The sequence below is a fragment of the Neolamprologus brichardi genome, chromosome 10 (genome assembly GCF_056152115.1).
Source record: "Neolamprologus brichardi isolate AB-2024 chromosome 10, ASM5615211v1, whole genome shotgun sequence".
Classification (NCBI taxonomy): Eukaryota; Metazoa; Chordata; class Actinopteri; order Cichliformes; family Cichlidae; genus Neolamprologus; species Neolamprologus brichardi.
In genome coordinates this window covers 10,860,475-10,876,817 of record NC_142113.1, presented here as the reverse complement: position 1 = coordinate 10,876,817, position 16,343 = coordinate 10,860,475, and the positions used below count along the sequence as shown (strand labels likewise).

General features: G+C 40.0%; 1 protein-coding gene across 2 annotated transcripts in view; it reads right to left on the bottom strand.

Moving 5' to 3' along the window:
* nlgn2b (neuroligin 2b) overlaps window positions 1-16,343 on the bottom strand; it is a 65,572-nt gene that overhangs the window by 21,805 nt on the left and 27,424 nt on the right. For both annotated transcript variants that reach the window (XM_006799475.3, XM_006799476.3), the window contains exons 3-4: window positions 11,461-11,514; window positions 5,339-5,488 (exon numbers count right to left, since the gene is read on the bottom strand). In XM_006799475.3, the coding sequence (XP_006799538.1) occupies window positions 5,339-5,488; window positions 11,461-11,514 (204 nt within the window). The remainder of the gene's footprint in view (window positions 1-5,338; window positions 5,489-11,460; window positions 11,515-16,343) is intronic.

Below are 16,343 nucleotides of genomic sequence, written 5' to 3'. Positions count from 1 at the left end.
ATACACATGCAATTCAAAAACGCAAGAGATAAAAACATTAGTAAAGACTTGCTAGCTTAAATTGTAAAATGACTGATTTGATGCTATACTACTGTGGTACTGTAAGTGGTTTCCGATATCTCTCTTTGAGCACTAGTTTTCAGTTCAGTGTCCATTTGTACATGTGTTACCAATTAAATCTTTAACAAGCAACCTTTTCTGATACAAAACATCAATAAGCTAATGAACTGTAACTTTAAAATAGCAAACATTATACGAGCTAATGTAACTAGCTTGTAGTTTAAGCTAATGTATACCTCGTACCAACTCAGCACCTGTTCTAACATTTCAGTCTGTCTTCTGCCAACAAAATATATTGCTAACATTTTAAAAACTGGTCTGACGCCACTGTGTCAGGAATTTAAAACAATTTTGTTATATAGAAGTTTGTGTTTAAGTACATAGGATTTTTTTTTACTGTGGTATCAAACTAGCGTATTCAGAATCCATGTAATTCTACAAGTACTACTAGAGACGCCTACATTTCTGCTATTGTGACAGCCCAAGCAATATGTTAAACTTATCTAAAATTGACATAAGTATATGATATATGGTGAGTATATGAAAAACTCAAATGTTTTTTTGTGGCAGCACACATAAAACACAATTTTCAGGGAATTTACATCAAATTTACCATGTTTTCAAGCTACTTTAAATCATATACATACAACATTTTTATGCTGTGAACAAGATGATATTAAACATGGTGGAATTTACTCCTAAATAGGTTACTTGCTTACTTGCAAGTAAAGAGCTGAAATTGGGAAGAGAAATGTTTCCAGAAGAAGCGTTTCATCTCTCTTCCTGCGGTGAAAAATGTTCTCACTCTCAGAGCCCACGATGGTGGGCCTTTCCCCAGAGTTCATTAATTAGTTAATTAGTTAATTAGTCTAAACAGATGGCTATGCAACACAAATCAGAAGGCTCTCTGGGCCTGGAGCAGGAGGAAGGTAGGAGAAGGTGAGCTGAGCCGCGATCTCAAATCACAACTGTCACTGAACCTCTGAACCGGGCTGTGTGCTGCAGACATTTTCTTCTGGTTCACTTATTTTATTCCACCACAATGAGGCGTATGATAAATTAATATTACAAATCCATAAAGTATATCATTTGCTGGAAATTGACAGACGCACGTGTTGTACTATAATGAAACCATTAAGTCATGTGCAAGGCTGCTGCGGTCACAATGCATGAGGGTTTGTTCGAATGAATACTTTGCATCACTGCAGATTTAAAAAAGCATTTCTGAAGGTTTATTTTTAGACTGCTCCCATCTCCCCCCTTCTGTTTCCTTTTCCCTCACTGTCTCTCCATGATTCTCCCTCGCTCATCTGTCTCTGTTTCCTGCACTCTCTGCTTCCCCTATTTCTGACTCCCTATCACTCTTTTAAAGGCGCAGACATTGTATGAAATGAGGTTGGCATGTGTAAGCTCCTGTGAGTGTAAGTACGGGATAATACTTAAGACAAGAATGTAAAACTATTAAAATACCAAATGCCTGTGTTTCTCACTGTGACTCAAATGCACAGTGTCAGTGAGGAGTGCTATTAAAATTGCAGATGGATGGTGCATTATTTATATATATATTTTACGCATGGCACGCAACCAATTGCCTACACACACTCTATCACGTGCAAAAGAAGGACTTGGTGTGCACACAGACAAAAATGCATACATGCTTGTGCCACACAGAACATGCAAAAAGACACACACGCACACATACACACAAGGATTATCGCCTTAGTACAGTAACCCATTTAAAGCATATCTGAGAGTCAGAGTGAGAGAGCACACATTCGCCCACATACCGAAATTTTCAACAACATTAAAGGAATCGAGGACACTGCGTCATAATCACTCAGCAGGATCTATCTCCACCTCTCTCTATGTGCATCTTGCATACGTTAATGATTATGTGTGGAGGTTCTGTACAACACATGAGTGCACTCCACACATCTCTAATGTTGATCACAGCAACAATGTCAATGTAAATCAACTACCTTTACGGTCTGGAGCCAAGGTCGAAGTGAGTGTAAGGAAAGCAAACGAGGATGCCAATGAAGAGCATTTGGAATAGCTTGTAATTTTATGCAACAATATCAGTTCCAAATTGTGAACTCAGTCTTTTGGCTCGGCTTTTTAATGATCGTGATTTGTCAGGCAGCTGCGAAGAAGAACGCGCAGAAAGGTGAAACTGAGCCGGGTAAAGCAGCAGGTCCGGGCCCTCATTTCGCTAACTCTCAGTTTGTCCTTGTCCCTCTGCCTCTCCGCTGGCATTGTCAATAACACTGTGGCTCACGTTACCCTCTGCTAATACTTGCAGAAACTCTTGGACTCCATCCTAAACTACTCCCATTTCTCTGTTTATCATTATCCTGATATGTTGAAACAGGCGTGATGCAATAAACAAGATCTGATTACCCAACCTGGCAGCCGCAATGAATGACACGGGGAGCCTGTGTGCAAACACCTCCAAAAGATGACACCAAATGTAAATACTTGACTCTGCTGATATCCAGCAGCAAAAAGGGCTAGGCGTACACATGCACACAGCTCAGCCCACACTCACTGGCTCATGAGCTCCATAAAAATGAACAAACAGAATACCCCTTGATACAAAAATACAATGACAGCAACAGACGCAGTTCTGTTTTCTGTTGCTGAATGTTACACCAAAGGCGCTAAGTTGTTGTTTGTGTCTTTTGAAGTACAGAGACTGTGATCCTGGCTGTCGTCTTTACAGAAAGGTATGTTAATACAAAAATTAATGAATTACTCTAAAAAGGAAAAGCCAGGATGTAAGAAAACAGAAAATACACCTGTTTGTGTTTTAATGCAAAGTGCCTGCTGCAGGAAGACATAGAGTCGCTGGTGAAATGTGAGCAACAGTAGCCAAAATGATACCAAGATTAGCCAGAACGTTTCAAGACTTGTGGAAACACAATATGGCCGTTTAGGGATGAAAAATCAGTGATACACTTTGCTTAGGATAGTCTATAAGATTAGATTAGATATCTTATTGTTCTGCTACATGAGCTGATACTTCATCAGAAACTGTGGATATGTTTGCATGGAGTTCTTTTAAGCTATAATCTGTCAAAAAGGCACAGTTTCCACATAGTGTAGGCACTGCATTGCTAATTTCATCATCTGCAATAGATGAAATTAGGCTTTAATGCTTGAGTTGGTTAAAGTTCCTAGATTTAGCAGTACCAGTGAGGCACAAGGGGGGGGGGACACACAAAAATACTGCTGCTCATGTACCTGTCAGGATGATCCAGGTTAAACCCTAAAGATACTGGCATTTGAAGTAGTAACGCAGAACACTTAAGTCACGTCTCTGAGTTAGGACATGCTATTTAACTTTATTAGATTGTTTCCTGAGCCTGGTTCCTTCTGGATAGAAAACCCCTCCAGAATCCTCTTTCCTCTATATCCCCAAACATGGGAAAGCCCTCTACACCACACTACACCACAACTCAATTCAACTAATAAATGTATTAATTTGTAAAATGCAGTTTTATGAATTAGTTCCGTGGTCTAAAATTTGATTACATACACATTCAATTTGTTCTGGGGGCATAGTCGCGCATAAACAGAGCATGAAGTTGCTATTCAAGTCAAAACATCACTTTAATCTTATGAACCTTCCTAATCTTAAGAGGTGCTCTTAAAAATGGCCGTAGATTAATAAGTACCTCCTACACAAGAGCAGATGGCTCAGAGAATCTTAAAAGCTGCAGAACTTACTCAAACATGACTTGTATGACTGAAGCTTTTTGCCCGGTGTACTTATTTGCCTGCACTTTTTAAATAAGCGCTAATGGTTTCTATTAAGCATGAAAAAAAAAAAGTTAAAGGGACAATAAGAGCTTTGTTTTTGTTTTTTAATTTGTGTTCAAAAGATGTTTTCTTTATCAATTAATTAAGAATAAAACATACTTTTTGTAATTATGTATTCTCATGTTTGGATTTTAGCCACATGTCTGTTTTACTCTTTTTATGTTTTTCATAATTTTTATATTTGTGCGTCTTTAGAAGAAAATACAAAAAAATATGGAAAAAACAGAATAAAATATAAAGACAGAGGAAGAAGTGTGCTATTTTACTTTTTATGGGACACTGTAGCTCCTTTGAGATAGTATTTATATTTATACCTGCCTCTTTTTCACACATGCTGCCATCATTTTCCCTGACATGTCTTTTATACTGTGGCATGTCAACACTGCTAAAAGAAATAAAACTCAAATGGCATCTTTACAGTGTATGACATTACTGGCATTAATAGGAATTCACACACCTTGTGATATTAACTCAGACCATGCAAGGACTTCTTTAGTGCACACAGGAGTACAGTAACAGGAGTTCTGATTTTTTCAACAGATTTACAGTACTGGGCAAAACTATTAAGCCAAAACCCATGTCGTTATGTTTTCCTAGGAAAATGGCACATATGTGCAGGGATTTATTAAACATGTGCAAACACAAAAGAAAACATGGCATATAGTGCTAAAACAGAGTTCGCACAATTCTAACAAGCTTGAAAGTCAGTATTTGTTATGACCAATTTTATTTTTCAACATACTCCATATCATCACTCCATAAGACCTGTTGCCATGGGTTTTTAGGCCTGTCACTTCTTTGGTCCTCTACTTGTCTAGTTTCCTTAATTTTTTTTTTTAACAACATACTTTACACAATGCTGAGCAATGCCAAATGTTCAGTGAATAGCTCTATGGGAATCACTTTGCTGGTGTAAAAATCTTATTTTATGCCTGTTAAACTATGTTATCTTTGGCAGTTCTCACATGTTTCAACAAAAAAATGAAAACTAAGGGTCTGCAGGTAAAGGAGACAATGAAAGGACTTCTTTAGCACACACAAGACTACAATAGAAAGAGTTCTGATTTTCATTCATAGGTCAGTGTTGAGTTGCTTAACAAAAAAAAACCTCTGAAAATGGTCAAATACAATAACTGGACTGAAAATAAGTGAAAAAGCAAAGAAAAGACTGTCAGAAAGCCTCGAGAACGACTTGTTATGACTACTTTCACAGATTACAGTACATTTTGGCTCATAGGAAGCAAAATATTTTTTAAAAATGGGGTGTAACTCAAGACGTTTACACAGTAAAGTATGAAGAATTTCAGAATGTTATTTTCATGCATGTGAATGCTGTCATATTTAAATACAGTTTAACATAACACACAAGGCCTGGTCTAGCTGAAATGAGGCAGACCAAAACAAAGGTTGTAAATGTATAAACGGTTACATCAAATATCTGACACATCAAACTTACCGAGCACGCCAAGCCGATAGTTCATAGTGACCACGATGACATTTCCATAGGCAGCAAGGACACTACCATCAAACATGTTCCCTGAGCCCTCCATGTAGGAGCCTCCATGGATGAAGAGCATCACAGGCTTCTTACGGCGATCCCGAATATCTGCATAGCACAGATCAATGCAGGTGTTTGTTAGTTTAGAGTTGATCCACTAACATATGTTAAAGAGTTGAAATTCAGCTCCATTAATCGCTGGCTATGGTTTGAAATTTTCTCCTGAAATAGCATCTCTAAAATCAGTCACTAAATGGAAGAATCAAATTGTCTATATATAAGAAACAAATCTAACCTAAAAACAAGTAACAAGGATAATTAAGTTCAATTACATTTTATTTATCGATGACTATTTAATTTAGTCACCTTAAGGCTCTTTATATTGGAAAGTAAAGATCTTACAATAATGGAGCGTAAACCGCAGCAATCATAAGACCACTTGGTGCAGTTGGTGACAGTAGGAAGGAAAAACTCCCTTTTAACAGGAAGAGACCTTCAGCAGAACCAAGCTGAGGGAGGGGCAGCCATCTGCCATGACTGGTTGGGGGTAAGGGGAGGAAGAGGTGTCCTTGTCCTTGTTATTAGTTCAGAGTGAACAAAGAATACTTCTTTTACCTCTTCCTTGTAACAATAAAGTACAAATACACTGATAACAAAGGATTTATCTGTTGTGGTTGTTCTAGTACTAGGTATTTAAGTTAAAAAAAAAAAACATCCACATGCAAACTGTGGAAGAAGGTGAAAATACAAAGCACAAAACACTTGTGTCTGGGTTCATCTTCTATGTTTTATTCTGTGATGTTTGTTTCCCCTGTCCTGAGCCCTGATGGTACCTTCCCAAACTGTTATACCCCTCCATGTTTGGAGCAAATGGTGCAGGCAGTTCTGATGCCCTCACTGTTATTGGTGTCTTTGTGTCCATCAGTGTGTTGCTATGGTTCACTCTGTCAGCCTCTGTGCCTCGCCACCACCCCCTTCCTCGTCTGTGGTACGGCCTGAGTGTCTGAGTGTGGATGAGGCTGAGGGAGCTGCCAGCGCAGCCCAGTTAGGCTGAGCGTCTGCACTGTGCAGGGCCTGTAGATAATTTGTATGAAAGCCAGACCAAGTGGAAACATAAATAACAGCCACAGCATCTGTTTACCCTGATGAGCTTCAGCACTCAGAGGTGGAGGAGACGGGGAGATAAGAGGAGAGAAAGAGAGATAAAGGAGGGAGGGGGGGGGGGCAGGAAAGAGACAGAGGAAGGAGATGAAAATAGGGCAGCATGAGAGAACTGACGGGGGTAGAGAAATGCATGAGAGCTTCACACCAAGAAGAATAAATAAATAAATAAGATTTGATAGCATAGATGGAAAAAAAAACTATGAAACGTTACAAAGCAAGTCATACACAGTGAGGTGCGTTAATGAACATTCACACAGGATTCACACAGACACACACAAGCACACATACACACACAAACTCTTGCATAGGCAGCTGCGATGTTGAGTCGCTATGGAAACTGCTTCTCGCTAATAGAACTGCACCAGCCATTCCATCGCACCGACTCACTGAATGCCTGTTGCCGTGGTAACAAATTCCACTCACGTATTTGCACACCCGCCTGCATCACCACCTGAATCTCAGGTTACACATGCACTTGGGTGCGTCACTCACAGCCGTGCGTGCAGACTCACACACACACATACATGCAGACAAGTGGATGTGGTAAAGCGGCACGTATGGCTTCAAACACGCAGATATGTTTTATAGATAGCACGCACGACACAGGCAGGCTGGCTTTAAATTAAAAAAATTTAAAAAAAACTTTGAGTTGCACACTCTGATGTGCTGCTCCTTTCCCCCTCTCTTCTCCGGTGTATTCAGAACCTTGGCTGATTTCCCAGAAGATACGTAAACAAGTTCAATTATCTTGGCGTCACCAGGACAGTAGAAAGGAGTGACGTTTCAGCCGGCGTCACGAGCAGCGCTCACAGCCACACTCCGTATCTCAAGCAGAGAATACATGCAATGGGATTTATCTACATTTTTTAAGTCCCATTTAGCAGTGTTACGTTTTTACAGCTTTCATATATGACTTTCAGACCCACAGTGGGATCAACCACCCGGGTTCTGAAAAATTAAACCAACCCAGAAATGCCAAAAACTGCAGTTTTTCACACGGCCACTTGAGGCGAGCTCTAAAAGTGATTTAGTCCCCTTAGACTGTCACAGTAAAATGAACAGCACAAAGAATTCGATTTATAGCCTTGTAGGAAAAATATATTTTGCCTGAATGGAGGCGAATTTATAACTCAAAGGTGGGTGTACATTTTCATAACTCACTGTAGTTATACTAGTAAGGCTTTAGGTTAGAGTCCATGGATGCTTTGATTGATAGGTGTGCTAACATAGGGACCTGTAGTTGACTGTTGTGTGTCTTAAGCCTCACCTCTGTCAATAAGTCACTAAACTGTATCTTTTGTTAATATACTTTGATATTGGTCCCTTTTTTTGCTATTTTTATGGCAAATATGCAACGGGATAAAACCCATCTAAGAAATCTGTGCTTTAGTTTTGATGATTGAAATTCTACTATTTTAGTTGTCTCTTACATTATCGCTGATTCTGATTAGCAGACATGTGCCTGTGCATCTTGTGCACACACGGTACCTTCTGTCAATGGTGTCAGTCAATGTAATCGTGGCACCAGCTAATGTAGCCTAATGTAGCCTCGAGCAGAGGTGAAAATTGCAGAGGTCCGGTAACAATGCAGTTTTTAGCCTCAACAGACACTAAGTTGTGTCTGTGTGTTAAACTGCTATTCGACATCTATCATTAATCCCTATTAAAGTTTTACTTTTCTCCCTGTACATAAAGCATGTTGACCTATCTCTGTAGATATATCAACTAAGATAAGATAAGATAACATCAAATTACACTTTTGGGGGGTTGTGTAAGGACAGATTCTTTTCTTTCTACTTGTGTCACAGATTACATCTTTAATATTACATCTTTTTTTTTAATAGAAAAAGGCTTAGGGATAGTTATGGCGCTTGGTAATTCAAAATACTGCAGTGGTACTTAAACCACAAAATAGATATATGTGGGCAGGTTGCAACCATAATAAATGAATATTGTTAGCATGATAACTGGAGCTACAAAATTCATAACAATACACACTAATGCGCAAGTATGTATCAGAGGAATTAAAAGGCAAAGTACTATAGCTGGTACTGCTAATCAAATGCACTTGATTAATTGTGTGAGCACAGTGTGAGGACTTTTATAAAAGGAGAAACATCCCAGTAAATTCACACCAAGGTCAGACTGCGCAATACTCCCCAAAACAGCAACAACAACAAAAAACCCCAAAAAACAAGAGCTACATCTCAGACTCTATAGGCCTCAGTTAACACGTTAAATGTTTATGAGAGTATAATTAGAAATAGACTCAAATATATCTTGTTGGGTTGCCAAGAGAAAACCTCCACTCTAAAAGGAACTGTAAAAAGAAGATGACAGTGTGGCTTAGATTTGTGAAGCTGCATCTAAACAAACTGCACGACTTCTGGAACAACTTTCCTTTAGATAGATGAGACTAAAATAGCGATATTTGACCATAATGCACCACATAACAGCTCATACCAACTGTCAAGCATGGTGGTGGACGGATAATGATTTGGGCTTGTTCTGCAGCCTCAGGACCTGGGCCACCTTGCAGACATTGAGTTGACCATGAACTCCTCTGCATACTAAAGTATTCTAGTCAAATTTGAGGCCACCTGTTTGAGAGCTTGAACACAATTGTGTCAAGCAACAGGACAATGATTCCAAGCACAGCAGCAAATCTACATAAGAAGGGCTGAAAAAAGAAAAGAATCAATGGCTAAGACCTCAACCCAGCTGAAATGCTGTGACAACCTTAAGGTCTCAATAAAGTGAAGCAACTATGTATAGAAGAGAGCTCCCAAATTCCTCCACAGTGATGTGACAAACTGATAAAGTCATACAGAAAATGATTAGGTTGAGTTATTGCTGCCAAAAGTCCTGTGAAAACCTTTTTCACATGACTGTATAACCATTTTTGCCAATCTTATCTTGTTTTTCTAATAACAAGAAAGGCGAGAAAATATTCACTATCCTAATAAAGCTAAAATTTAAAAAATAAAGATAACAATGAAAAAAAAAATCATTAATTTTGAATAAAAGATCATACGTGCATGCACAGTCACAATTAAAAGTGTGCATTTGCATAATTTGGGGGGGGGCTACAGGCATACAAATGCCTAGCTATGCATTCTCTGGAGATTTTGTCACACAATATTTCAGTTTTAAAAAGCTGGAATATTTGAATGTGTTTAAGAGAGGGACGTGTCGGAACAATTGAAAGACGCTCAACACAAATGCAAAAATGATGAGACGATGGAGGGTGATCCACTCAGTCCACATTTGAGCCTATAAAGCCAATAAGGAGCTGGCTGTCTTCCCTTCCTCCCCCCCATAACACTGGCACATTATTCGCTTCTCTCATTTCCACCTAACCTGATACTGTCCTACTCAATATCCACCTTTGTCCTGCACAGACATTCTCACATTAATGTCTTACTGTTTCCAACAGATACTGCCCACTTTCCACTTTTCCATTCCTCCGGTCCTCTCTCATTCATTCCCTTATGGAAATCTTCATTGATTTGGGTGTAAAAGTTTTCAGCCTGCCTCAGCACTTGAACAATTTTCGTACCCGGACCCACAGCCAAGACTCTACACTTTCACAGAAAAAACTTTCCAGCAACAAAACGCTAATACTACTGTTTTACAACAATGTTTAAGAAACTCTGTCCAATCTATACCTAAACAATTAAGCGAGGAATTCAGCCATGCCCTAGCCCTCCTGATCCTGTCAGGATCCATCAGGTGTCGGCATAAATGTCAAGCTCTACCAGTCTCCTACTCATCCACCCTCTCACTCTCTCCTTCTCCACATCTCTCTCACTTTCAAAGCTCTATAAATGTCATTTCATAATGCACTTGTCTTCATTATGACCGTTTTTTCCCCCTCCTCTCCCCCACCGTTGCCCTCGCCAGTGCTCTCGCGGTGTTCAGCTTTTTTCTTTTCTTTCATCTCTATTCAATCATTCTGCTCCTCTCCTTTACAATCCTGCATGGATCCTTCCTTCTGTTTTCACCGTTAAGAAACCACACAATTGGATTAGCTACATCTGTCTCTTTTTAAACCACAGCAATTAGAAATGCAAGGAAGGGAGAATTCAATACTAAAATAGCACAGAGCCTGAAATACAAAAAACACACAAACACACACTGAGGCGCAAACTGGAGCACACGCGCTCGTGTGTTGAGTTGCACATGCGCTGTGCTCAAGTAGACACACGTGCACGCACACACATGTGCACAAATGGAAATGTGGAGCACTGTATGTGTGTATAATACTATGCAATATACAGTAAGCCTGGGCACGTGTACAAAAACACACGCACTAATTGTCTGCACAGATTTTGGTGCACCAGTAAAGTGTAATGCGAGCATCTCCCCTTGTCTGCAGTGATCTTGAAAATATACTACAGTGGCAGAAATATGCAGAAGTCCTTCACTTTTTCCCACTTTAAAAATGAAGGATTGGGTAGAGCCCAATAACATTATGAAGGACGATAATTTAGCCGAGCAATTCACGAGAACTTTAGTCCAAGAATAAAAGCGCAGGTGAAGAAGGACTGAATATCGATTTTCAGTGATGCGTCACGCTGGATAGCCAGAACATCAGAGTGTGGTTAATCAACCACACAGCAACCAAGCAAGGAAAGTTAATTAGCTCCCCGTGCAAGCACACAAAACGCAGCATTTGTGACAAGGGCGGAATAAAAAACAAATACTTTGTATGTGGCTTTTATACGACCAAAATGCGTGCCTGTGAGAAGGAGTGACAGATTTGTATGCTAATAAAGGCAGTTAACACAGGACAATGTAATGTGCACATAGGGTGATTACGCTCAGATGGTTATTAACACAGATGAAAACACCACAACCCCCCATGGAGTTTGAAAAATAGAGCATGAGGGGAAAAAAACATGCAATTAAAATACCTTCATCCCTGGGTCTGTTCATTGAAGACTCATCGTGTTTTTTTGTGAGCGGACCTGAGGTTTAGAAAAAAGACAAAAGACAAAATTCAAAAAGGTTGCACTGGTACAAAAAACACAAAACAGAAAAAAAAAAAATCAAGAAAAGGATTAAAAGAGAGGGAAAAAAATATGCTGTTTCTCGGTTTCATTTCAGTGGCTGTGTACATGGATTACACACTGTTTCCTTTAAAAAGATAACCCCCAAACTCATCTGTTTCATCTGCTTAGGATCTAGTCACGGACTGCCTCGTAAATGACCCCAGAGGCCACTTCTCCTCAACCCTTCTCCCAATCAGTCTTGACACACTGCTGCTTTGTAAAGAAAAATCAATAAACAGAATCAAGCCATCACTCTTTTGGGTCAGAAAAAGCAAAGGAATGCCAAGATGCTGCGTGTCCTGCTCTCAGGACTCAAAACATAAGGTACATCCCTACACTCCTGTATAAATGTGACTGAATATATATTAGAAACACCAGCCTAAACCTAAAACATGACTTAAAAGTCTTTCCTACCTAATTTGCCAAGAGGAAATTGTTGGTTTTTTTTGACGGTTATGCCACCTGCATGGGTTTGTGACAGGATTGGCCTCATCAAGGTCAAAGAGGAGCTCTGCATTAAGCTTTAATGGTGACACCAGTTAAATGCACTATAGGGGAGAGCCAATAACGAGCATTTATCACCGTGACCAGCCAACGCCCTGGCGTGTCAACCTCTGTAAGTCTTAACTGATAAGGATCCCATTAATTTGTTTTTTTTCTTGGCTTCTGTCAGTGGGGCTTTTTCATCAGCAAACACTTAATGCTGCATTTTGTGTCGTCTACAGCTGCCGCCTGCCCGTTTGGAAGAAAGTCACAAAATACACTAAAACACCTGCAGTCCCACACACATTTAAATCACACGCCACGCAAGGAATGTTAACAGTTTCCGTATCAACTTGTGCTGTCGTCCTTGTACACACCCAGCAGCAAATTTCCCTCTTTCCAATGAAATATTGTTGCAGTCTTTTAAATTTGCTCTATACTGGATTGCCAAGAGGGTTATCACTCTGCTTCTGTGCTGCTGACATGCCTGTTTCTACCCTTTTGCTGAAAACCTTCTTGTAAAGTTATGGCATATATACCTTTCACAGTACTTCTCATCTATTGACAAAGGAAACACCCAGCACTCCACCATTATAATGCAGCATTTTCACATCTCTATCTGTATGAATATGGTTTCCTGGTATAAAATGTTTATCTTCCATTTAAATGGGACAGGATCAATGCTGAATGGATTTGCTGCATCCTATGAACACCATCATCAGGCGCCTGATCCAGAGAGCACTTAGTGCCATAGCGGGAGATGGTATAGTCGTAGGTCCTGGGCTACAGAGCAGGCAGGTAAGCAGACCAGTAATGGATAGAAGGGCACATTACTACCCTGTCTTGCCGGCACTTCCTCACTACTTATCACCACTCTAAAACCACACCTTCCCGCTTAATGGATGAACTACTCGGATTTCAGTTCAAAGTCCTCATGCCTAATAAGACTTAAACTTTATGTGAAGATGAGCAGCACATCCACACTTTGTCATGGAGCAGATATCATCCAAAGATATCCACAGTAAATTGGTTAAAAAACAGAAAAACACTGAAGAATCTTTTCTTCTTTAGTATTATTTTCACTATGAAATAATCAGTTTAAAAGCCTAGCACAGCTAGCCAAAGCCCAGTGTAAAGGCTACAGCCATGCTAGCAGTTCTGTAACAGCCCCCAAAGACTGACATTTCAGACATCTCGGGATGTCTGAAATGTCATTGAGAGTTCATTGAGAGCCACACTGTGATGGTTTGGTGTAAGATATCAAGTTTGATGCCTGGAGACTGTATGACTGATAATACCTCCTGAATCCCGGGGTATGATGCGCATCTATGAATCCTTTGCTACTTGCAAAGGACAGCTGGATATCAGCTGGATGTTGGACTACTGTTGTGGAGCCAAAACAGAAAATCATCCAAAGTTGACCAGCACAATTCAATTGTGGTGTGTGTGGTCATCTTTCAACTGCACCAGCCCAAAATCACCTAAGTTGGCTAAATTGGTTTAAGCTACATGTCAACATGCTAGCACTGACAAGCCTAACCACAAAGCACAGTGCAGATGAGGTTGATGGGAATGCCACTGGTTTTGCTGGTGTTTATTCATACACCAAATTACTTGAATAAAAAAACGAGTCACCAAAATGACTCAAGTCTGAACTTAACTTCACAACAATCCATCAAAGAGATGTTGAAACATTTATTATACACTACAAATTCCACAGTGGCTCTATGAGAAACATCACTAAATTATCTAAGTCACTGGATAAATCATTTTAGTAATGGTAGTGGTTTTATTGTGGCTATTTTCCATCACCGCTAAATGCTACAGTGGCTGCGCTTGTGTGTTTAATATACTGAATTTGCACTAAAATAAATGCTCATGGCAGTATCTAGGTCTTGCTTGACTTGACTAGGGTTTGAAGAAATACTACAATGGATTACACAAGACAAAAAGTAGGACCTAGCCAAAGGGAAAAACATACGCTTTTTGGGTCAAAAACATCCATCCCATCTGCTTCCCATCAGCAGAGAAGCCTGCCGGTAGGCTGAGTGCCACATGATGTAATGGGCCACTGGTCAGTGAAATGCTACGGCCTATGCAGGAACATTTAGCTTGGGTTGTCCCAGTACTGTTTGACCTAATGCAGCTCCATCTCTCAGTCGACAGCGTTTCTGTTCGGTTCAGTGAGCTAGTGGCCAGTACGCAAGCTGTCTCCCGTCCCTCTCCATTTCCTCAGTGCAGTAATCGGGATGAAGCTGCAGTATGTCATGTCTGTGGTGGCCTGTCTGCTTGACAAGGTGTCAGACACAGCTTCAGATCAACACCCCCACTTCCTGCAGCTTCTAGCACATGCAGTCCTATCCTTTTGCTCTCTATCTCTTCTACTGTGGCCCCAGCCCCCAGCTCCATTCTTGCCTCCGCTGTCCTGCCTCCTGAAATATGGTTTTTAATAAAGAGCACGGTAAATGCCTGCTCTAGCGGTAATAAAAATGAAGAATCTCAGGCTTTTGGCTGGGGAGTGTCTTGGGGAAATAGGAAATGCGATGAGACAGTGCTCTTGCCTGACAGCCTGACCAAATGCTAAGAGTTAGGGTGGAACACTAGAGAAGGTGGTAGAGAGCAAAAGAGAGATAAAGTGAGAGTACAAATCTCACTGTTCAATTGGGGAAAACATTTGTGCTATTTACATGGTACTACAAAGTTGAAGAAGTAGCAGGCTACATAGTGGCCTGTTGGGGAAGGGCACCGAGCTCATTTGCATTCAGAACAGTGACCTCTTCTACCGCCATCTGCATAAAGATGGAGGAGTGAGGAGAGCAGAGAGGAGAAGGGGTAGGGGATGGTTTTAGGGAGGAGAGAGAGCAGGACGGGTAAACGGATGCAGAAAGAAAGAAAGCTTCTTCATGTCCAACCAATCACATGACGAACATGGTCAGAAAGAGTATTTCTGGGTATGAAATAAAAATCCCAGTCAGAAGGTGCATGACTAGAGGATACTACATAACACTGAACTCTAAAAGCTCTTTATGAATTTGTGCTGCCAATTCATTTTGGCCCACCTACATCCGTTGTGCGTGGGAATGCAACTCCTCGTTGCCAAACACAGCACAATATAGCCCCAGCAGCCAACCTTTATACATGCTTGACCATCACTTTAGAAAACAAACCTACTCCTGTAGATAAAAAGCTCAGTCTGGCTGAAACATCACTAAGAGTCTACAGGAACAGATGATCAGTGAGGCCAATGTGCTTCCACCAGTAAATCTTAAAACTTAGCTTTAAAATGCCTCTGGGCTCTTATTTGGGCATTTGTTTAGGGAAAAAACGCAATCAAATTTAACTTTAATTTCTGTGGTTACCAGGATATAATACTGCATGTATACAGTCACTAGTCACATCTGATAATTCTGACATTTCTTTGTTAATTTTGACCACAAATAACCTTTTGTTAGACTTTTTTTAAACAATGGAATGGAATTATTTTAGACTTTCGGTCCTTTGAGCGCAATGTCCCTCTGTTGTATTTACAAGTAGTATAAAAAACGACAGCTGATGTCAATATAAACCAAATTATCACAGGAACCAAAAATCAGGGCCAAATAATAGCACAAAAATCTAAAGTGCAGTTCATCTTCATCCAAATCGAATGGCAATGAATCCTATTGTTCCAGAAATCCTATTCTAAACTATAAATGTAAATCCAGTGGAGGCCCCATGGGATCACTAATGAAATGGACATGCACTGTCTTGGAAACATGACAACAATTAATTTTACCGAGGTCGACCAATTATAAATGTCTAAAGGAAAACGTTTCGTGACATCAGGATGGATGCTTTGTTTGTGGTTGATCTTTTTGTTTTAAAGTTTTTGAGTGAGTGATCCAAAAAATTTGATCTCAGATTATAATAAAACTTTAAATGTCATGGTGAAACACTTAAAAAAAATCTGCTCCATCTGATAAAACCACCAGTTTAACATCATATAAGCAATTTGAGAGATTGTGACAGCGGTAATATGTGAAAAATGTATCTGATTCCTGGGGCATATCACTCTCCTCCCATCTCTATTTCTCTCTCACACACACACAAGGCAAAACATATCCTTGGGGAAGGCATTGGCCTTGTGTAAGTGGTGACCCGTGACAATAAGTGACAGATTCTGACAAGCAGACAGGGCTACATGTAAAATGTCTCACTCATTTGCACACCTTTCCCCATGGGAATAACACAGAAAAGTCTAAATAATCCTTTCTGTAAATACA